The sequence below is a fragment of the Pelophylax lessonae genome (genome assembly GCF_965119305.1).
Source record: "Pelophylax lessonae genome assembly, chromosome: 4".
NCBI classification, from domain to species: Eukaryota; Metazoa; Chordata; class Amphibia; order Anura; family Ranidae; genus Pelophylax; species Pelophylax lessonae.
In genome coordinates, this window is record NC_138771.1 from 290,257,119 (window position 1) to 290,282,115 (window position 24,997).

The window sequence follows — 24,997 nt, forward strand, 5'->3', positions numbered from 1 at the left end:
ACCTCGGAGGTCGCCCCCCCAAGTCGGATCGCCCCTGTGTGAACGGGGCCTGAGGCAATAATTAAATTATGTGTAAATATTTTTCTATGTGCTTGTCATTTATTAATGTATGATGTTAAAATTTGGATAGGAAAAACTGTAACTGGAGAAATGGTAAGTTATTAATGTATTCGTTTTTCCTTCACTCTGCATGTTAGTAGCCACATGCACAGGAAACATAAATGTGTTAATAAATAAGTATAAAAAAAATATGAGCATGCTTTTCAAGATGAAAAAAAATGGTGTGTACAAATTACCATCTTCCCCAGTTCTTACAAAGAGTGGACTACTTGATCTTGATCCAGATCCCACAGATGTGCTGGCTTTAATAGTGACAATATATTCAGTAAACTTTTGCAGGTTGCTAAGGATTATAGAACATCCACTACTATTGAAATACTGAGCTTTCCCTGCAGCATCAAGACACGTGATTGAGTAATATTTAATAACACCATTGGGAGAAGAAGGTGGAGAGTAAAACAGTTGAATGGAAGTGGAGTTTAAAGTTCCATAGGACAGATTATGAGGTGGATCATCAGGAACTAAAAAAAGAAAGAACACAGGAAACAGAAAAAATATAATGTAAACATTACACAAGCATTTAAGTCTACAATATCAATGAGCTAGAGCTTAGAAAATAATGTTTCAGATATAAGTGAATACATTTGAATATATCAGATGTCAACATTTTGGTAAGCATTGTTGCAATGATATCCTGTTAGGTTCTTCTGCAATGCTAGAATCTAAAAATATATATCACCATTTTTTTTGCTGTTCCCTTTAAAAAATACAAGCACCACCCTTTACATTAAGAAGGAGCTGGCAGTCACTTTACAATATCTATACCTTTTATGCATGTAAATATTTGTTTACATAGATGAATTAGCAACTAAGCAATATCAATAAATCCACTTATATAGGTAAAGTCATATATACAAAAATATGTAAGCTTACCATCTTCCATGGTGGTGATATGTAGCATTTCACTTGACTGGTTTCCATCTCCATGTATTGTATAACCAGATACAATAACCTGATACTGTGAATATTTCTTAAGATCTGACAAAACAATTAAAGCCTCACTGCTGTTGCTTGTAAGAGTATGAGAGGAGTTCCAGTAGATGATTTTATAAAACAGTATAATTCCATTGGCGTGAACAGGAGGTTGCCATGTAAGTAATACTCTGGTGGAAGAGAGATTTCTGTAGAGCAAATCGTATGGTGGACTACTTGGAGCTGAAAATTAATAACAAAATGTGTATTAGAACCAAAGAGGACTAAAGACGTCTTTTTAAAATCTTTATTAAGTAGTGGAATTTACCATTAGGCACTATAATTGAGGCAAAGATGTAGCATCTCCCACATTTCTCCTATGATCATACACAGAAATACAGTCATCCCAAATACTGAGGTTTAGGCTCGGGTCACACTATTGCGATGCGGGAAGGCTGCGAATTCGCAGCCTGTTCCCGCATCGCACACGCACCCCCGGCAGTTCACACTGCCATATGCGATCCGCTGGGGGTGTCAATGTAATCTTAACGACACCCCCAGTTTGATCGCATATCGCAGTGCGATCGTGCAGTTCGCACAGGATGGGATCGCACAAGTGTGAACCGCTGTGCGATCCGATCCTGATGCGGCTGCAAAAATGCCTCCTGTGCGTGTTTGCACCGGGTGCGATGCGAATTTAGCCATACAAACTGTATGGCTAAACTCGCACCGCACAGCTGATCGCATGTAATGTCGGAGCAGTGCGCTCCGACATTACATGCGAACCCGGCACTCGCATCAGTGTGAACCGGGACTTACTGACATAGTGTTATAATATTCTACGCCTGTTTAGAACCAATAAAAAATAGAGTGAGAAAGGTGACGCTAAGAAAGAGTGAACATTTTGGATGTCAAAGACTGTGTGCCTACAGACTCCAGTGATGACATTCAGATCATTAAGCTTTATGGCATTCTTCTTTAAAATTCGACCCTTGCCATAGTTGGATTAAAATGATAAGTTTGAATAGAAAACCATATATTTTTAGATCATTCTACCCAAAACTGGTATTTTTTCTTTTGATTGATGTTGGAAAGATCTTTGCACTTGAGCTCCTAGGCCTGCACGCAAAGACAAAGAGGGTTCTGGTCACCCTGATAATTATTATTATTGTTGTTATTACTCAATGAAGAATGCAAAAGGGGAGTGAGAACACACAAAGATGGTCAGAAACAGAGCCAATAACTATAGCAGATGATATCATCACTGGGGTCTTGAATAAAACCAAAGGGTGACTCAGCCTAGCAAACCTCACCTATAACCTAAATACCACTTTGAATGGACTAACCCTTGAAGGATCATATTGCAAATAAATTCTGTTTGTAGTTATGTATCTTTTATACTCTGTGGAGCTAATCAAATCCTCATGTCTTGTTTGATTTTGTCTGAATGCAGAGATAGATTATGTAATAATTCTAATGGCTGTCATAACAAATGCTACTAACATAATAAACTGCTTCTACAAAAAAGTGTTTACAACAAGTACAGTTTTCAGAAAATAAAAAGCTTCCTGTACATGAATGATGCCTGCTGCATCTACATATGTGCACCTAGAAGACAGTGTGTAATTTATTACCAAAGAGCTTCCATAAGGCAATGATTACATGACACCTCCATGATTGTGTTATTGCTATATGAATTATGTAGCACTGCCTATAAAAACCTGTTTATGGTGAGAATTTTAAGGCCTCTTTGGCCATCTATACAGATAATTATTTCACCTGTTAAAGAGAGCTAGATTTATAGCTAGAACCATAGCTCAAAGTCAATTTTTTTAGCTAGTTTCCGGGATTACATGAACTAAACAGGTCAGATTTAACGTACACATGAGCCCCAGATATGGATGTTCAAATATTTATATATTCTTAATAAGTGGATGCACTTAACCACTTAAGCCCCGGAGGATTTGGTTGCTCAAAGACCAGGGCCTATTTTGCGATTCCGCACTGCATGACTGTAACTGACAATTGCACGTCGTGCGATGCTGTACCCAAATGAAATTGATGTCCTTTTTTTCCCACAAACAGAGCTTTCTTTTGGTGGTATTTGATCACCTGTGCGATTTTTACTTTTTGCGCTATAAACAAAAAAAGAGCGACAATTTTGAAAAAATAACAATATTTTTCACATTTTTTTATATGAAATTCCCCCCCAAAAAAATCAAAATTTTTTAACATTTTAGGCCAATTTGTTTTCTGCTACATATTTGGTAAAAAAAATCGCAATAAGAGTATTTTGATTGGTTGGCGCAAAAGTTATTGAGTTTACTAACTACAGGAAAGATTTATTTAATTTTTAATTGTTTTTTTTAACTAGTAATGGCGGCGATCTGCGATTTTTTTGCGGGATTGCGACATTGCGGCGGACAGATCGGACCCTTGACTGACATTTTTGACACTTTTTGACATTACTAAAGTAATCAGTGCTATACATATGCACTGTTACTGTAAAAATGACACTGGCAGGAAGGGGTTAACTTTATTGGTGATCAGTGGGTTAAATGTATCCCTAGGGGCGTGATTCTAACTGTGGGGGGTGATGTAACCACAGAGACATACGATCCTACATAGCAGGATCATACAGTCTCTGCAGTTACATCAGGGAGAATGACAGACGGCTGTGTATACATCAGCCGTCTGCCTTTCTCCCTCTCCAGCGAGAGATCGCAAGTGACCGGCGGACATCGGAGCCGCCAGTCACTCGCGCGGGGATGTCAGGGAACGAGCGGGGGCGGGAGCGCGCCTCCGGCGGCGCGCGCTTGCCCCCTAGAGGCTCGTGGGTGAGTGACATACCGATACGTCACTTTGCCCAGCAGCAGCTGCCTGCCGCAGTATATCTGTGGTGGGCGGTCATTATGTGGTTAAAGTGATTGCAAAGGATTTGTTTTTTTTCTAAAATTAACAAACATGTTATACGTACCTGCTCTGTGCAATGGTTTTGCACAGAGCAGCCTCAATCCTCCTCTTTTCGGGTCCCCTGCCAGCACCCCTGGCTCCTCCCCCTTGCTGAGTTCCCCAATAGCAATCCACTTGCTATGGGGGCACTCGTGCTTGCTCACTCTGACTACCTCTGACAAGCTGACTACCTACTCACTGCCTGTGATTGACAGCAACAGGAGCCAATGACTCCCACTGTTTCTGAGCCAATGAAGTGGGAGAGAGCTGAGAGCCTTAACTCCCATGCACATCGCTGGATCGAAATTGGGCTCAGGTAAGTATAAAAGGGGGTCTGGGGGGAAGCTTCTTGCAGAAGGTTTTTTACCTTAATGCATGGAGTACAATAAGGTAGAAAACACTTCTGTGTTTAGAACAACTTTAAGTCCATATCTATACCAGGACTAACAGTGCTTCTCTTGTGATTTTTCAGGATACATTTCACAACAGTGCCTGCCGCTACAGAGGTCCATGAGGGGTTGGCTTGAAGCTCATTCATTGCTTGTTAACCGCTTATACTGTGGCAGGCAGCCGCTCCTGCGTGAACCGCCATAGGTATACGTCGGTCGCGCGCAGGCAGCTAGAGGGCGAGCGTACCACCGGCGGCGCGCTCCCATCCCCGCTCATCAGTGGGGAAGCCAATGCACAGAGCAGGTGGCTCCGATTACCGCCTGACACCCGCGATCATTCCCCACTGAGAGAGAAGAATGGTCAGCTGTTGGAGACACACAAGGTTCCTTCTATATAGGAACACAGGTCTCTGTGATCATTTCACAAGCCATCCCCCCCCCCACAGTTAGAAACACGCCTCTAGGTACATATTTAACCCCTTGATCCCCCACAGTGTTAACCCCTTCCCTGCCAGTGTCATTATTACAGTAACAGTGCATATTTTTAGCACTGATTACTGTAGTAATGTCACTGGTCCCCCCAAAAGTGTCAAAAATGTCAGCCAGGTGTCTGATCTGTCCGCCGCAATGTCGCAGTCCCACAAAAAATCACAAATCGCCACCATTACTAGTAAAAAGAAAAAAAAAACAATAAAAATGACATAAATCTTTTCCGTAGTTAATAGATGCGATAACTTTTCCGCAAACCAATTAAAATAGACCTATTGCGATTTTTCTTACCAAAAATATATAGTAGAAAACAAATTGGCCTAAAATGTTAAAAAATTTGGATTTTTAAATTTTTTTTGGGGAATGTTATATAGCAGAATGTGAAAAATATTTGTTTATAGCGCAAAAAAACTGAATTTTTGTAAAATCTTACCGTAAAATCCCTTTCTCTGAGTCCTCCGACAGTCGCCGCCCACTCATACAGTCTTCACCAATGGGTATTGACTTCATCTCCACAGGAGTAACTAGGCATAAGACTTGTTAAAAAACAAAGCATTTACATAGACACTCCTATGGGGGCTGTCCCACTGGTCCAATACCCCCCTGCAGTCAGCCATCCCAACTCAGTTTGGTAGCAAGCAGTTAAGTGTATAAGAACCCCAATAGATGGTCGGGGGGCGGTGACTGTCGGAGGACTCAGAGAAAGGAATTTTACGGTAAGATTTTACAAAAATTTGGTTTTCTCTTACGTCCTCTGACAGTCGCCGCCCACTCATACAGTCTTCACCAATGAGGATTTCCCAAAGCAGTGTAGACATGAGGGGTGGGCAACGCAACCATCAGAAAGGCAACGCAGTACCCACAACAGAGAAAGGAACCTTACGTGAACAGAAAGGTAACCCTCTGGGTAACAAAAAAGGCTCAACAGGAGCAACGACCCAGGAAAGCAAATAACCAAGGGGATGAACAACCCCAACAGCCAGGGACCCGAAATAAAACCAGGGTTCCCTTATGGTACAGCCACACAGAGAACTTTGCAGCCAAAGGAGGCATCCGCCGATGCCAGAACATCAATTTTGTAAAATTTTGAAAAGGTGTGTACTGACGACCAAGTCGCAGCCTTACACACCTGGGCCACCGAAGCCTGATGTCGGAAAGCCCAGGACGCACTCACCGCTCTGGTAGAGTGCGCCTTGACAGGGAATGGAGGTACCCGTTCCTTCAATGAATAGGCCTGTACAATTGTCTGTCTGATCCATTTTGAAATGGTCGCCGCAGACACAGCCATACCCTTCCAAGGTCCCTCAGGAAGGACAAAGAGAGAATCCGATGTTCGAAAGGATTCAGTCAACGACAGGTAAACCCTGATCGCCCTGACAACATCCAAGGAATGCAAGGCAACCTCCTTAGGATGCTTAGGCTTCGCACAGAGCGAAGGCAAAACAATGTCCTCATTAAGGTGAAAATCAGAAACCACCTTTGGAATAAAGGACGGGTTAGGTCGCAAGACCACCTTATCCCTATGAACCACCAGGTAAGGGGAGCGGCAAGACAAGGCCGCCAACTCCGACACTCTGCGAGCAGAAGTGATTGCCACAAGAAAGGCAACCTTTCTAGACAGCAGCGGTAACCAGATTTCCCTAATGTTTTTAAACGGGGAACGTTGCAATAAGGACAGGACCAAGTTCAAGTCCCATGGAGGTAAGGGCGCCCTTCGAGGAGGGGCCAAGTGATGCACACCTTGAATGAAGGTGCGAATCAATGAATCAGACGCCACGGGGCGCTGGAAAAGGACTGCCAGTGCAGATACCTGGCCCTTAATCGTGGTCAACACAAGGCGCTGGTCCACACCAGTCTGAAGGAAAGCCAGCATTCTCGCCACCGAGTATGAACGAGGAGAGAAGCCCCTGGACTCACACCAGGCAAAATAAGCTTTCCATGTCTGGTAATAAATCTTACCAGATGATGCTTTCCTAGCCTTGATTAAGGTAGGAATGACCTCTGAGGAGAGACCCCTGTCCCTCAGGACCTGGCTTTCAACAGCCATGCCGTTAAAGCCAGCGACTGTAAAGCAGGATGGAAGATTGGTCCCTGAGACAGTAGATCTTCGCGCATTGGCAGCCGCCATGGAGGCTCAACGGCCAGGTGAATGATGTCCGTGTGCCAGGACCGGCGTGGCCAGTCCGGCGCCACCAGAATCACCAATGTTGGTTCCGAGGCCAACCTGCGAAGGAACCTGGACAACAACTGAATCGGAGGAAAGGCATACATCAGATGATACTGATGCCAAGGCACCACCAGCGCATCCGAGGCATCTGCCAGAGGATCGCACGTTCTTGCCACGAACATTTCCACCTTGTGGTTTAGCCGAGACGCGAACAGATCCAATCCGAGGATCCCCATTTTGCACACAGCATTTGAAACACCTCCGGGTGTAGGGACCATTCCCCCTGGTCCAGGGTCTGGCGGCTCAGGTAATCGGCCTGCCAATTCTCTACACCTGGAATGTGAACTGCCGATATTGCCGGGACATGAGTCTCGGCCCAAGACAGAATACCGGTCACTTCCTGGGCCGCCCGGGCACTCTTGGTGCCCCCTTGGTGATTGATGTAAGCCACCGCAGTGGCATTATCCGTCTGCACCCGTACAGGGCGGCCCTGAAGACGGTCCGACCAATGGAGTAGGTACAGCCTGATCGCTCTCAATTCCAATATGTTTATTTGGAAGGAGGATTCCTCCACTGACCAAGTGCCCTGGGCAGACAGGTTGCCCAGGACTCCACCCCAGCCCGATAGGCTGGCATCCGTGGTAAGCACTGTCCACAGTAATGGCCGGAAGGATTTTCCGTCCGCCATCGCCGGGGACTGAAGCCACCACAGAAGATCCACTCTGGTTTGGTGACACAGAGACACCCTCAGTTTCAAGGACTGTGGGAGTCTGTCCCATCTGTTCAGGATCTCCGCTTGGAGAGACCTTGTGTGAAATTGTGCGAATGGTATCGCCTCGAAGGCTGACACCATCAACCCCAGGGCCGCATACAGGTCCTGAGAGACGAGGATTCGTTGTCCCGGAGGGCTCTGACCTCATTCTGTAGGGTCCGGAGCTTGTCCTCCGGCAGAAACACCTTCGCTTGAGCAGAGTCCAGAACCATTCCCAAACATGGGAAATGAACCGAAGGAGACAAGGTCGACTTCTGTATGTTCATGGTCCATCCGAACTCCTGAAGTGTCTGCACCGTAATGGACAGATCGCGCAGCAGGCTCTGGCTGGCAGTCGATCTTAACAGGAGATCGTCCAGATATCCCAAGACCGCAATGCCCTGAGCCCGCAACAGGCCCAGAACGGGAGCCAGCACTTTGGTAAACACCCTTGGAGCCGAAGTGAGACCGAAAGGTAACGCCACAAACTGATAGTGTTCCTCCGCGATAGCGAATCGGAGGTACCTCTGATGACCCTCGAAAATGGGGATGTGTAGATACGCATCCTTCAGGTCGATAGAGACCAGGAACTCGCCTGGACTCAGGGAGGCTACCACCGAGCGGAGCGATTCAATGCGGAACTTCCGAACGCGTACAAAGCGGTTCAGAGCTTTCAAGTCCAGAATAGGATGCACCTTTCCCTCCTTCCTGGGCACGGTGAACAGATTCGAGTAAAACCCCCGAAATCTGTCCCGATGAGGCACCGGGACGACCACCCCCTGGGCGAAGAGATCTTGCATCGCCTGATGCGGGTCCTGTAACCGCCCTGGGGTCAAATTAAGATTTGAGGGAAAGAATCTGTCTGCCGGCCGCGAAAGGAATTCAATCTTGTAACCCAATCCAATGATTTCCTGAACCCACCTGTCCGGAACTCGGAGCAGCCAAGGTTGGAGGAAACCACGCAAACGTCCCCCCACCCCTGAAACGGGTGAGGGCGCCCCATCAGGCAGAGGCGGACTGGGCCGCCGCACCAGCTCGGCCGGATTTTGGTTTGCCCGCCCAGGGCTTTCTCTGGCCACCCTGGCCCTTGAAGGGTTTCCCCTTGTTCTGTGCCTTGAAGGCACGAAAGGACCCCTGATTTGGTTTAAAGGAGGGGCCCCGCTTACCGCGGAAAAACTTTAGGATTCTGGGGCAGCAGAGTGCTCTTGTCCCCAGTGACCCCTTTAACCAATTCATCCAGGGATTCCCCAAACAGACGAGACCCCGCATAGGGGATGTCAGCCACCGTTTTTCTCGAAGTCTGGTCAGCCGACCAGCTTTTCAACCATATCAGGCGACGGTTAATTACCGCGACAATGGACAGGCGTGCAGCTAATGGGGCCTCATTCAAGGGCGCATCACACAAATACATGACTCCTTGATAGATCTGGTCCACCATCACCACGGTAGTAGGAGGAGCGGAATCAGCCACAAGGGTGCATCTTCGCACCTTGGTCCAGTCCGCCACAGCCTGAGCCGCCACGACAGAGGCGAAAATAAGCTTTAGCAGGGAACCCACCACCATGTATGCATGGCGGGCAAGGGATTCCATTCTCCTATCCGTAGGATCCCTAAACACCGGAGAATCTTCGGTGGGTACCAGAGTGGCCTTGTTCAATCTGGCCACAGTGTGATCCACCTGAGGGGCCACACACCAGCACGAATCCGTAGGAGACGCAAAGGGATAAAGGAGTTCAAACCTTTTTTGGCACCACAAAGGTGCGTTTCAAATGACGCCATTGATCATTCACAGTAGCGTGAAAGTCAGCGGGGCAAGGGAACACCTGCGCCGCCTTGCGGGTCCTGTATGTACCAAAAGAGGACACAATGCCCGGAGGATTGGGCTCATCCTCTAAATGTGGTGTTTCTTTAATGGCAAGAATTAGCACATCCATAGCTGCGCGGTCCTCGGCCGTCCCAGGGGGGAAATCATTCACCCCTGCAACCTCCGCCTCCCCCTCAGACTGAGAAGAGCGAGACCCTTCAAGGGGCACGCCCCCTATGGCAACCATATTAGATTCAGGATCAGAAGACAAGGAAAAACTAAGCCTTTTTCTGGCAGCACGTTCAGTCATCAGAATCTCCACTTTGGACACCAAAGTCACCACTGCAGCAGACAAAGTAGACAGAGCAGAGGATTCAGAGGAACCTGAATCCCCCACCAGGGCTGTGGGAAATTTGCTGTCCTGAGATTCCATGTAAAAAAAATTTTTTTTTTTAAAGGTACTGGCCCTTTAAGCGCACCACGGACCCCCGCACCACACCGCTACAATAACTTTGAAAACACAGACCCCTATTCAGGATAAACTGATAGCCAGAAGGATTGCACAAGTAAAAAGACAGCAGACAGACCCCCACAAGTGTTACCACTGCAGCCAAACTCTCCTGAGTGAAAAGGAGGAAGTGATGTCACCGCAGGAGGCTGAACTGAGGCTTCAGGCTAAGGAAAAATGGTTGCCAATAGAAAGTAATGGGAGGCTTCGGTAAAATGGCTGCCGACATGTGCTCGGAACGAACGATTTGCCACACACAAGATGGTGCCGCAAGGCGCCAAAAACACACCACATACATGCTGTATAAGCGCCCATAGTGAAGTCAGACATGCTGCCCACACCTAAAATGACGGACCGGCGGTTTTTCACCCCGCATCGGTCGCAACACATGTCTGTACCTCCAAAAGCACCCTAAAGGGACACAGGAGAGGGACCCCCAGAAACCCACACAGCGCACCGGCTGTGAGAGAAAACCCCCGCAGGGACCGGGATCAGGGAGCCCAAAAACGCACAGACATGATGGGATAACACAGACACAGAGGACTGCCAGCCCCAGACAGAGGCCCCACACAGAATGTACTTACCTGTACTCGATGGCGTGGGGTGCCACACATTGCACGGGAAACCACCCACCCTCAGATGGCAGGGGTGCCATCAGCCAAAAAACGCAGGACGCTAACAGTACACGGAGAACCATGGATGAGACGTACGAGTGAGATAGCCACCTGACAGGCTGCATCCCTTAGGACAGGGATGGGTCGCTTGCGAGGCCAGTGCGAACACATAGCCTGCTAAACGCTCGATGGCGGGCTGGGATTCCATCTGGCCCTCTGTCCTGGAGAACCAGGACGACCAGTCCGACCCCCAGCTCCCGCAAACGCCGTCTTCATCCAAAGATCCGACTAACTAATGCTGACAAAATAAACAGCTAGTAATGCAAAGAAAAAAACACATTTGCAGTAAATAAAATCATAAACTAGAAGAAGAAGGCTGAGACTGTAGTCCCAGCACAGGGAAGCGTATCTTACTCCTTAACTAGGCAGAAGACAAACTGAGTTGGGATGGCTGATTGCAGGGGGGTATTGGACCAGTGGGACAGCCCCCATAGGTGTGTCTATGAAAATGCTTTGTTTTTTAACAAGTCTTATGCCTAGTTACTCCTGTGGAGATGAAGTCAATACCCATTGGTGAAGACTGTATGAGTGGGCGGCGACTGTAGGAGGACGTAAGAGAAATAAAAATTGCACAGGTGATCAAATACCACCAAAAGAAAGCTCTATTTATGGGGAAAAAAGGACATCAATTTTATTTAGGTACAGCGTCGTACAACCGCGCAATCGTCCGTTCAAGTAACACAGTGCCGAATCGCAAAATATGGCCTGTTCATTTAGGGGGCAAATCCTTCCGGTCCATAAGTGGTTAAAGGGGAAATGTTTTATGGAAGCTAGGCCCATACAAAAGGCAGGCAGGGGGTAAAAGCTTGGTCACCAATATTGTCTATGGTCTCCCTGCAGCTAACTTATTATGCCTTGCTCTGCACTGTTTCTCTGTGTGGAGGAGGCCATTTTGGTAGAAAATGTATATACTGTATCTTTTTGTAATAAAATTACTTTGATTTTATGTGGCTGGAATGCTTTTCATGGTACCAGGAAAGTTCTTAAGCATCTCCTTCTTTGCACATGTTCTCTATTCAATTTAGGATGTAGGTACCAATTTTTGCCATATACATTATTAAGGGCCCAACAAAAACCAACACTCTTACCTTTTTAGTAGAAATGTCAGAACCTCCAACCAGGAGAAACATGAGTCACACAGTAGTGACATCATCAAATTTCACTAAAAATCTCCTGAGGCTAGCAGTCAGAGACAGCAGTGCCTTAGATATCACACATAAGATTTATAGCTATGAAGCTGTAGACACTGAAATATTTAGGAACACTCATACCATGAAGTGAACTGTTATTTTTAATGAAGAATTCAAGACAAAGTGTAGAATTTTCAGCATGCAGCTTAGGCACACATAACATTTTTAAATGTTCCCTATTACCTTCACTTTTTGAGTTCTCACCCACTTTATGAATAAGGAGATTTATTCTGTACAGGTAAAACAAATAAAGTGAGTTGCTGCAGCCTGCTGATAAAAGGACAACTTTCAATACATTACTGATAAATCAAGAGACTGCAGTTCTGGAATATCAGAATTTGCATTGGCTAATCTAAGTACATTTTAACATCATATCTTAAATTAGCACCAATAAAATGGAAAGTATTTACACCTACCTGTTTCTGAGGTTTTTATAGGAAGAACTGGTGTGGACTGGTTTCCATGTCCTAACATAGTATAAGCTCGAACAGAAATTCTATAAAGGGTGAATGGATTTAAATCAATCAAGGCGCAGCTTGTTGAGGAGGTGTTTTGTGAGAGTATAACTGTTGAGTTTGTGTAGATAATTTCATAAAGTGTAATAATTCCATTGGGTTCTAAAGGTGGGGACCACTCCAAACTAATGGAAGTTGCATTAACACCAGTTGAAACCAAATTCTGAGGAGGTGATCCTGGAACTGTAAATAGAGATAAGAAGTACACATGAATTAATAAATAGATAATTGAAAAGCTTGTGAAGCACAATGATAAGATTTCCCCTCCTATTCTTTAAGAAGTGTAGGATGCCTGAGTCCCCAAGTGTACACCATGGTTCCATCCTCCAGCTTGTGTCACTGCTGTGTTCTGTAATGATGTAGGTCAGTGATGGCGAACCTTGGCACCCCAGGTGTTTTGGAACTACATTTCCCATGACGCTCATGTACTCTGCAGTGTAGTGGAGCATCGTGGGAAATGTAGTTCCAAAATATCTGGAGTGCCAAGGTTCGCCATCACTGATGTAGGTGTTGGAAAAAGGGTACATAGTAGAAGACACAGCTATCTGACAACTCCTGAAGTGTCAAATGACAAAAACAATAGTGGCGATTACAGCACTCAAAATGTATTTACATAATTTTAAATCTGCATCAGTCTTCCATTGGTAAACATAGTGTTAAAAGATTGCAAAAGTCTGCATACCATCTATCTAAAAAATCTGGCTTTCCAAAACGAAATGGATTGGAGAGCAGGCATTCACATTAATTCAAGGACATATAATTTTTAAGTGTTTCATTATTTTAAGGGTACTAATTGCTTTGAGCATTACTTCTAATTATTTAAACAACGTATATATTGTTAAGTACTGGAAATGAAATAATTTATTTCTGAAAGTTTATACTTCAACATTTTTATTTAATACTATGCAACCACTTTCAAAACATTCCTATTCATTCATATTTTTGATAACTGTCTTGTGGTGCAAAATAATCTAAATTCATTATTCCTTTCATATTTGTTATTTGTTCACCCATACTAAGCTGTATCCCTGTGACAGACCACTGACATACATGTGTACAAGTATGCTTGAACAAGCAAGCGCAGATTTTCTGATGAGGGAGAATGATTGCTGTCCAATCTCACTGCTTGCAAGAGCTTAACTAAATCAAGCAGAGATCAGAGTTGGACTTTGTTTTTTTTTCCTGATGTCATTTTAAATCTTTATACATTTTTTTGCGATGGAACTTACAACTTAACTATTTTATATTTATGGAACTAAAAATATACCATTAAAAAAACATGTTTTACAAATAACTATTCAATTCAGGATGTACAGAACAAAAGAGAGAGCTCAGCAGAGGCTGTTTGGTTTTGTACCATCTCTCTCTAATCAAAAGTCTAATGTACAGCATGGTTAAGTCCCTTTCAGGTGTGTGTGGGATTTTTTAGCTTAAGCTATTAAGCTCTGTAAATGCTTTTGCTTTATTTCCTGTTCACTATCAGGATTGTGAATAGGAAAAAAAGCATCATGACGATTTTCTGCTTAGGGAATCCAATACATGTACGTAAGGCCCCATGCAACCAACCTGCCTGAATTTAACAGAACATGTATACTTACCATCTTCTAAAGTTCTTACAAAAATATCATTTTCTTCAGAAAGGGAACTTTCACCTGCTGTGTTTGAGGCTGCAACACGCATCTTGTAATCTGTGTACTTTCTTAAGCCTAACAAAGAAAGTAGCTGACATAAGAAAGCAAGCCTATACTGTGCATACATAAATAACTTTCACATTAATGCAAGAAATATTGTGTCTTTTCTTGGTGATTTTGCAAATTCCTTCACAAATAGATGCAACACTTTCACATTTTCCCCCTGTTGTCATGTTAGCCATAAAATCCTGTGCACCTGGGTATATTTTAATTTAGTTTTTCATCCATTTTTGATTCTTCTCTTCTTTTTAAAACAGGAAGGAAACTGGGGCGTTATACAAGTCTTCTGTTATCTATATGTTTACAGACATGAATAGGAGAAATACTTATGTGCCCTTTGCATTTCAATTTCTTTGTTAAAAAAAAACTTTAGCAGTTTTGACGCTTCTGAAATCTGTTTTTTTTCTACAATACATCCAGTGTAAAGTACATTAAAATGCAGGCTCCATCTGCAATCCTCAATCTGTTATCAATTGTCTTCTAGTTATGTGTTACTAGAAAAAGAGGGATTACAATGATATGCCTATCTTATGAAAATGTAGTGAAATAGCTTCTATTATTTTGTTTCTGTACTTTATAGTGTACAAAATGGTCATGTACATAAATCTTTATTTCATGTACAATTCAGTCTATTCCCACAATTTCAAATAAATAAATGTAAAGTTTAACCAGCATGGGATCACTTTAGACCTATGGCACCCATGTGAAGACGCCAGATGCACCCCCTTCCTACCATATTACTGCTAGCCAGCAATTTCCTTCCTCTTCCCCTCCAGTGGGTGCCATCACATTACCCCCCCCCCCCCCCCCAAGCAGCAGGACCAGCTCAGCTGCAGGTGAGATAATATAAAGTTATGCAGACAGGTTTGCATCACATGGGTCTGGGTGGTTAGGAGGAAGGAAATGAAACAAGTCCAAGCTAAGCATGCCACAATTAATTTAAATAATGTATTATAATTGTTTAATGGATTATAATATATGAATAAATAGGTAAACAGTTTTATCATATTGAGCATGGTAAAATATGGACATTTTGGGGAAAAACATGTTTTGATCACAAACCTTTTTTTTCAGTATTTCAGTAACAAAACAACCTACCTGCAACTACTTTTTACTGCTGCCATATTGCTCACATATTACAAAACACAGACAGAAGCTGCAGATATACTAGGGCAGGATCTCAGAGGCTGAAAACATGCTGCAACAGGTTGTCAGAGGCTACACAAATGCTGCTAGAGACATCAAACATGCTACAGTGGGTTGTTAAAGGCTGCAGAAAAGCTACAGGAGACTGCCAGAGACTGCAGACATGCTACGGCAGGTTGTTAGAAAGCTGAAGAAATGCTACAGAAGACTTCTAGAGACTGCAGACATGCTATAGCAGGCTATCAGAAACTGAAAATGTTACAGGAGGTTGTCATAGGCTGCAAACATGCCACAGGAGGCTGACAGAGGCTAAGGACATTCTACAGAACCCTGTAAGAGAATGCAGATATGTTACAGTAGAGTAGTTAGAGACTGAAAACATGTTGCAATAGTTTGTCAGAGGCCCTGGAAATGCTACAGGAGACTGCCAAAGACTAAGAGCATTCTACAAAAGACTGCCAAAGGCTGAAGTAAAAAGCCCAATTACCTAAGTCATGGAGCAAGCAGCAAAGGTTGCTGGTAAAAGCTGTATCCTTGCGCTCTCAGACTTGCACAAATGCCGCTTACATGATCTTTTCTTTAACCTAAACCTTGTTAAATCTGACCAAGTTTTATTTCTGCCACACACAATAGTTTCACGTTAACTGATAAAGTCATTGCAAAGTATTGTCATTGACAAAAATAGACTATACTATCCCTGAGGCCAGTTCAGTGTTATTCTGGCTCTATGTCTGTAAACACTTTCAGCTGTTCACAATTAGTCTGAACAGTTGTCTGTAAAACAGAAACAAACACATTTTGGCATAGTAACCATATTGTCAGCCAGCTATATACCTAACACAGAGCCAAACAAGCCAAAACTGTCACCCTAGTGTGGAACTACAAGTGCCAACATAGTCACTCACTCCCCAAGATCCTGGGGCAAAAGCTGTAGCAACTCCACCACTGCTGCAACACCACCATTGTCACCATTTGCTTATCATTAGCACGCTGAAAACCAGTAGGTGCCATGCTCCAACAAAATTTTCAGAACAAGGCAGCACTGTAAGTACTACTGGCAAAAGGCTGCTGCTGAAGGGTACCTCATGAGTCTCTTCATCATGAACTGAAGGCAGGCACCGTGTATGGCCACCCATTTGTCCAGCTCTGCTAGAAACCTTTTAGCCCCTTTGCTTTGGAAAGCTTGGAGCCAAATTCACCCTATTTACTGGCTTATACAAAATATATACCATAATATCTTTAGTTATATGTATCAAAAATAATACCAGCATACTGCTCTCATTTTCCATCAGTTAAACATCGATATATCATGTTTTGGTGGTATAAAGTACTGCTAGTGCCAGAAAACTCATACAAAAAAAGTTAAAATCTACCAGCAAAAGTAACATTTTCACCTGGAAAAAAAGCAGTGTAATAAACCCAGAAGGTAATTTATTATTTATTAAAGTACCTATACCGAACCAAACTTTAAACCCGTAGTGAACCTTTAAATGTAACCCTTTACTGATACGACTCCACCGGGGGCCTCCCCTACCCACTGGGCGTAGTATGTTCCCGATGGGACGCCTAGAGGCTGCCCCTTCTCCTGCATGTGGGAGCGGAGACAGCAGGGTGAGGAACCCTCCTTATATATACGATTATAACACTGTTATCACGATATGTTTATATATTGCAAGTTTTAACTGTCTCTGGGATTTTACTCTTTCTTTTACTATTTGAATTTGATTGTTCGTAACTTAGTACTTGCTGCATTTAAGCAATCAATTATCTGTTATGATTGTTATTCACATGTTGTTATTAATGTCTTTTTTGACAATGTTTGTTACCTTTTCGATGAAAATAATAATAAAAATCTATTGAAATAAAAAAAAAAATGTAACCCTTTACCTCAACATGCCTAATCCTAAAGCCTAGAGTCTAACCCCAAAACTAACCGTTAACCTTAATATAAGCCAAAAGATCCAGTAACCCTAGACCTAACTCTTCCTTTAGGGCTTAGGCCTAAGTAACAAAGTGAATGTAAAATCTAAACATGTTCTTAAAAGACAGGGAATCTAATTAGAATGAAAAGAATAGTAGGGTCCCTCTGTGAATTGCATGACCTCCCTACTTTGGAACTTTTCCGTTTTCTTCAAATTAAACCTTTTTTTGCCTATTATCTGCGTAGGGACTCATCCCTATTTGCCATGACTGGTTTTGAGCGTACATGCAAAAATTATCCCCATGCGCTTGGTTTGATTTCTTCTGTTTATGCTCAGCTGTAAGATCTGCTACCCCATACATTCCTCCATTATGTAGTTAAGTAGGCCAGAGACTTGGGTCTTCAGCTGAATGTCAAAGATTGGTCTGATATTTTGGTTGGCATCAAGTCAGCTTCCCAGAATATATTGGCTTTGGAAACAAATTATAATGTTCTCTTGCGCTAGTAACTGGTCCCTGCTCGGATCGCCAAATTTCTTCCATCCTATTCCCCCACCTGCTTTCGTGGCTGCTCAGATGCAGGCACGCATTACCACATCTGGTGTACCTGCCCACTGGTCCAAACATTTTGGACTGAAATTCATCAATTTATCTACCCTGTGTAACAGTCCTCTGGATCCAGACCTGGACATGGCCCTACTTAACAAAATACCTCTCAAAGTAACCCAACTACAATTTGAACTTCTCCTGCAGGTCACTACTGCTGCAAAGAAAACCATCGCTAAGGCCTGGAAAACTCCTGCCCCTTGGACCTGCTTTTGCCCTTCCCTCCCCTTTCTATTTCTCTGGTCCCATATCTGCTCCCCTTTCTCCTTCTTTCTGGTTCTTCTTTTCCACCTTCACGTTCAGCCTCCTCTTTTCTATGATTTGCCCCTCTTACACATGGACTCCCCTGTTCTGGAATAGCACGTCCATGAGATATGACAAGACAGGACATCAGCCACACTCGATTCTGTGAGAATTTGAATCGGATCTCAACTCCCACCTGGTTGTTTTCCTAGTTTCTCTACTCTTTTATCTCCTAGACTTCCAGTTCCTCGATCCATATAATGACTGCTGTCCCTCGAATGCCAGCTTACATAAACTAACCCATAGGTTTTGCTGCTAAGAGTGCTTTTTTTTTTTCCTTCTTTTCCCACACAACCAAGCTAGGCACATGCAGTTACATCTTTTTCCACGTATATTGTTGAACTACAGTCATTATTGTTTAATATCATCACAACTGTTATTTTTCTTTACACTCTTGAGAGCTGCATCCCAGTCAATTTGCTGCAATATTTTGCACACTGTTTTGTCGCCTTTCTTTTGGGGTTAATTTGCAAAAAATATTATTCTCTGTGTGTTTGCCCCTTACTTTACTAATAAAATTATTTGAACATGGAAAAGAATGGTAAGGTGTTGATATTGCTATTTTATCACAAAGAAAAATGAGCGACATCAAAAATTTTGTTGGCAAACACAATTATATTGGTATAGCTGTTACTAACGGTAATATTTTATTGTTTTTTTTTTCTCTAATGCTATCCTTTTACTATACAGTCATCATTATACATACATTTAAATTAATTGGCCCATATGCTTTCTGCCCATATGATTTCTGTAAGTGCTAAATAATTTGTGAAATAAAAACAGAATGAAACGATTTTATAAGAAGTGATACCTTGTATGAGGATGCTTGTGTTGCTGGTTATCACGTGAAAGGCCTCTCTTGTATATAGATCCATTGCATAGACTGTATAGTGGGTTATCATCCCATTGGGTTCCAGAGGTGGATCCCAGTACACCATAACTGATGTTGAACTTATGTTATAATAGCTTATATTATTTACCGAACTTGGAACTAAGGACAAAAAATTACAATGTTAAAGTAATATTAGGCAAACAGAAATAATTCATTTTTTTTACTAACCCTTGGAGACTAAATACTACCTTGCTCACTTGTCCTTATGACTATATCTGTTGGTGGTCCTTCTCCAACGGTTGTAAAAGCAGACACACTAATTGTATATTCAGTAAAAGGTGCAAGCTTCTCAACAGTGTAGGACAGCTGTTCAGCCTCAATGTTGATTCCATATTGCATATTCTCAGTAGCTAGTGACAGGGAAGACAGTATGTTATAAGATATAACATATGCTTGAAATAAAAAATAAGAATAAACAATTTTTATACAATACAGTAATACATATGCAAATAAATCACTAAATCCTGTATAGGGAGTTCAGAACTCAATGATATAGTAACATTCTGATTCTGGACTTAGGATTCTAAAGTGTTTAATGACTCCCTTGTGCCGTCAGCTGAAGCAAGTTAGTTTTACCTACACTTTGATAGTATGAATAACATGTTTTCTGCCTTTTTATGTAATTTATGTTAAATGCCTTACTGAGAATTATTTTCTGTTTGTATCAAGCAATTTCAAGATTTTAGCAATTCAGTGTAGAAAATGGTTAACTATCACTGCTTTTTATTGACTTATTAATGACTACTGAGTGTTAACCCAAAACATTTTTTTTTTTTACGTCTTGGATAAAGGAGGGAAGGACTAAAACATTGGTTGGGTTTTACTGCTATCCAGGGATAATTTAGAGATGTATCCCCTCATATACCTCTGGATAGATTGGAGAAATAATTGGACTTGGGTTGGGTTTTTATTGCTATCAGTTGGAGAGGTTCCTGCTCACATACAGTTGTGCTGACAATGGTTTCACCAGGCAGTAAAATAATAAAAATCTCCAATTGCAACACAAAGCAAAATTTATGTAGGGGAAGGTTAAATCCCCCATCAACTTTTTATGATGGGAAACCTCTCTAACAGAGACCCAGATAGCAGTGAACACCTGACAACAGATGTAATTCTTCCTTACTGGATGTTTTATTTCCTTACTGGATGCAATATTTCCTTACTGTATCCAAAATTAAAAAGAAGTTTGGGTTAGGCTTGCACCTTAAATATGCCACAATGAGACCAGTCATGCCACTTTTAGACAGGCATGGCTTTTCAATAAAATAAGAACATTTCTGAGATTTTTATAAAAAAAATTGAAACAAGTGCCATAGTGGAGTACTTCTGTTTTTCAGAAACTTTATTTCAATGTGTTTCATTGATGAGTGCTGTACAATATGATTCTCAATGATCGATGTGATTTCTGTTTGGGTTCAGTGTCAGCAGGTGAGTAAATAAAGCCGTATGTTTCTGCCTCACACATGCTCACACTGTCACTAATAGCTCAAACACATTTCTCTGCTGTCCTGGTACTACACTCTCTATTAAATGTTTACTGTTATGCTACAATTGTGTTCTTAACTGCTTAGAAAACTCCCAACCCCATGGATTTTTAACTACTTATAATTTAGTAGAATTAACTGGTAAATTAGAACTCACTATAAAACTGCTAAAATAAAACTTTTTTATTAGAAAAAAAGAGAGAGAATAATACTAGCAAGTGATATAATTAGCAACAATGTATTATAATTAGTGTTGAGCGAACACGGACTGTATTATTCGTGTTCGTACCGAATAATTGGATTTTTTTTACCCGAACACGGACACGGACACTTTACTGTATGTTCGGGTAAAAATCCGTGTTCGGTCGTTTTATTTCCGGGTTTTGCATGCTTTGGCGCTCTTTTCATGGCGGGCTTTCAACAGCCAATCAACAATCGTTTAACTGGTGTGCCTTAAGCCATCCCAGCCATGCCTGCAAATGTCTTAGTAGCTGTGATTGGCCGTCTGAAGCATGTGACCAAGTCTTTATAAGTTCGAGGCAGCCGCCGCAGCAGCGTCATTCTGCTGCTTAGCTAAGGGACAGAGCACACATCAATGTGCTGGCTGCTGATTAGGGAAAGATAGGCAGGAAAAAACCATTTGTGTCCGGATAGAATTGAGGGACAGGTCGGAGTGTTTAGGCAGGGCGAGTTGTAGGCATTTTAGGGATAGAGTCTGCTGAATTATAGGGTCAGTGTCTTCTACAAACTACAATCGATATTGCTGTGTGGGGGGTGGGGTGAATCTGCACTCAATCCTGATCTACGATCTCTTCTCAATCCTGTTAGGGACAGAGTCTGCTGAATTTTAGGGAAACTGTGTTCTACAAACTACAATCGATATTGCTGTGTGGTGTGGGATTGGAGATAGGCAGGTGTCAGTGATCCACATCCATTTTTCTGTGTGTGAGCTGCAGTGAACACAATCTTTTTGGGGTGCAGTGAACACAATCTTTTTGGGCTGCAGTGAACACAATCTTTTTGGGGTGCAGTGAACAAAATCTTTTTGGGGTGCAGTGAACACAATCCTTTTTGGTGTGCAGTGAACACAATCTTTGTGGGGTGCAGTGAACAAAATCCTTTGTGGGGTGCAGTGAACACAATCTTTTTGGGGTGCAGTGAACAAAATCCTTTTTGGGGTGCAGTGAACAACATCCTTTTTGGGGTGCAGTGAACACAATCTTTTTGGGGTGCAGTGAACAAAATCCTTTGTGGGGTGCAGTGAACACAATCTCTTTGGGGTGCAGTGAACACAATCTTTTTGGGGTGGAGTGAACAACATCCTTTTTGGGGTGCAGTGAACAAAATCCTTTTTGGGGTGCAGTGAACAAAATCATTTTTGGGGTGCAGTGAACACAATCTTTTTGGGGTGCAGTGAACACAATCTTTGTGGGGTGCAGTGAACACAATCTTTTTGGGGTGGAGTGAACAACATCCTTTTTGGGGTGCAGTGAACAACATCCTTTTTGGGGTGCAGTGAACACAATCTTTTTGGGGTGCAGTGAACACAATCTTTGTGGGGTACAGTGAACAGAATCTTTGTGGGGTGCAGTGAACACAATCTTTGGGGGGTACAGTGAACACAATCTTTTTGGGGTGCAGTGAACACAATCTTTGTGGGGTGCAGTGAACACAATCTTTTTGGGGTGGAGTGAACAAAATCATTTTTGGGGTGCAGTGAACAACATCCTTTTTGGGGTGCAGTGATCAAAATCCTTTTTGGGGTGCAGTGAACACAATCTTTTTGGGGTGCAGTGAACAAAATCCTTTGTGGGGTGCAGTGAACAGAATCTTTGTGGGGTGCAGTGAACACAATCTTTGGGGGGGTACAGTGAACACAATCTTTTTGGGGTGCAGTGAACACAATCTTTGTGGGGTACAGTGAACAGAATCTTTGTGGGGTGCAGTGAACACAATCTTTGGGGGGTACAGTGAACACAATCTTTTTGGGGTGCAGTGAACACAATCTTTGGGGGGTACAGTGAACACAATCTTTTTGGGGTGCAGTGAACACAATCTTTGTGGGGTGCAGTGAACACAATCTTTGGGGGGGTACAGTGAACACAATCTTTTTGGGGTGCAGTGAACAACATCCTTTTAGGGTGCAGTGAACACAATCTTTGTGGGGTGCAGTGAACAACATCCTTTTAGGGTGCAGTGAACACAATCTTTGTGGGGTACAGTGAACAGAATCTTTGTGGGGTGCAGTGAACACAATCTTTGGGGGGTACAGTGAACACAATCTTTGTGAGGTGCAGTGAACACAATCTTTGTGGGGTGCAGTGAACACAATCATTGTGGGGTGCAGTGAACTCAATCTTTGTGGGGTACAGTGAACACAATCTCATACTTCTGAAGATTTGAGGGTGCTGCCTGTTCCATACTCCCCCTACTCCTCATCTAGCCTTTTAGGGGTACAAACAATAGTAATTGGGGCCTAGTGTGGTTGTGTACGTGTGATATACATACACTTTTTTTGGATCATATTTTCTATTCCGCTATTTAATCAAAAACCTTTGGGGATCAGTTAAATTGGGGGATAGTCTGTGTTGGTACGTGTGAGAGAGATCCACCTTTCCAAGTTGTTGGGGTTCATCTCATACTTCTGAAGGTTTGAGGGTGCTGCCTGTTCCATACTCCCCCTACTCCTAGCCTTTTAGGGGTACAAACAATAGTAATTGGGGCCTAGTGTGGTTGTGTACGTGTGATATACATACACTTTTTTTGGATCATATTTTCTATTCCGCTATTTAATCAAAAACCTTTGGGGATCAGTTAAATTGGGGGATAGTCTGTGTTGGTACGTGTGAGAGAGATCCACCTTTCCAAGTTGTTGGGGTTCATCTCATACTTCTGAAGGTTTGAGGGTGCTGCCTGTTCCATACTCCCCCTACTCCTAGCCTTTTAGGGGTACAAACAATAGTAATTGGGGCCTAGTGTGGTTGTGTACGTGTGATATACATACACTTTTTTTGGATCATATTTTCTATTCCGCTATTTAATCAAAAACCTTTGGGGATCAGTTAAATTGGGGGATAGTCTGTGTTGGTACGTGTGAGAGAGATCCACCTTTCCAAGTTGTTGGGGTTCATCTCATACTTCTGAAGGTTTGAGGGTGCTGCCTGTTCCATACTCCCCCTACTCCTCATCTAGCCTTTTAGGGGTACAAACAATAGTAATTGGGGCCCAGTGTGGTTGTGTACGTGTGATATACATACACTTTTTTTGGATCATATTTTCTATTCCGCTATTTAATCAAAAACCTTTGGGGATCAGTTAAATTGGGGGATAGTCTGTGTTGGTACGTGTGAGAGAGATCCACCTTTCCAAGTTGTTGGGGTTCATCTCATACTTCTGAAGGTTTGAGGGTGCTGCCTGTTCCATACTCCCCCTACTCCTAGCCTTTTAGGGGTACAAACAATAGTAATTGGGGCCTAGTGTGGTTGTGTACGTGTGATATACATACACTTTTTTTGGATCATATTTTCTATTCCGCTATTTAATCAAAAACCTTTGGGGATCAGTTAAATTGGGGGATAGTCTGTGTTGGTACGTGTGAGAGAGATCCACCTTTCCAAGTTGTTGGGGTTCATCTCATACTTCTGAAGGTTTGAGGGTGCTGCCTGTTCCATACCCCCCCTACTCCTCATCTAGCCTTTTAGGGGTACAAACTATAGTAATTGGGGCCTAGTGTGGTTGTGTACGTGTGATATACATACACTTTTTTTGGATCATATTTTCTATTCCGCTATTTAATCAAAAACCTTTGGGGATCAGTTAAATTGGGGGATAGTCTGTGTTGGTACGTGTGAGAGAGATCCACCTTTCCAAGTTGTTGGGGTTCATCTCATACTTCTGAAGGTTTGAGGGTGCTGCCTGTTCCATACCCCCCCTACTCCTCATCTAGCCTTTTAGGGGTACAAACAATAGTAATTGGGGCCTAGTGTGGTTGTGTACGTGTGATATACATACACTTTTTTTGGATCATATTTTCTATTCCGCTATTTAATCAAAAACCTTTGGGGATCAGTTAAATTGGGGGATAGTCTGTGTTGGTACGTGTGAGAGAGATCCACCTTTCCAAGTTGTTGGGGTTCATCTCATACTTCTGAAGGTTTGAGGGTGCTGCCTGTTCCATACTCCCCCTACTCCTAGCCTTTTAGGGGTACAAACAATAGTAATTGGGGCCTAGTGTGGTTGTGTACGTGTGATATACATACACTTTTTTTGGATCATATTTTCTATTCCGCTATTTAATCAAAAACCTTTGGGGATCAGTTAAATTGGGGGATAGTCTGTGTTGGTACGTGTGAGAGAGATCCACCTTTCCAAGTTGTTGGGGTTCATCTCATACTTCTGAAGGTTTGAGGGTGCTGCCTGTTCCATACTCCCCCTACTCCTCATCTAGCCTTTTAGGGGTACAAACAATAGTAATTGGGGCCCAG

The 24,997-nt window shown here is 42.9% G+C and overlaps 1 protein-coding gene across 3 annotated transcripts in view; it reads right to left on the minus strand.

The window, feature by feature from the left end:
- Positions 1-24,997, minus strand: part of PTPRQ (protein tyrosine phosphatase receptor type Q) — a 451,882-nt gene that overhangs the window by 203,957 nt on the left and 222,928 nt on the right. For all 3 annotated transcript variants that reach the window (XM_082257134.1, XM_082257133.1, XM_082257132.1), the window contains exons 29-34: positions 19,218-19,379; positions 18,949-19,128; positions 14,070-14,177; positions 12,373-12,654; positions 994-1,275; positions 297-581 (exon numbers count right to left, since the gene is read on the minus strand). In XM_082257134.1, coding sequence (XP_082113260.1) covers positions 297-581; positions 994-1,275; positions 12,373-12,654; positions 14,070-14,177; positions 18,949-19,128; positions 19,218-19,379 — 1,299 coding nt within the window. The remainder of the gene's footprint in view (positions 1-296; positions 582-993; positions 1,276-12,372; positions 12,655-14,069; positions 14,178-18,948; positions 19,129-19,217; positions 19,380-24,997) is intronic.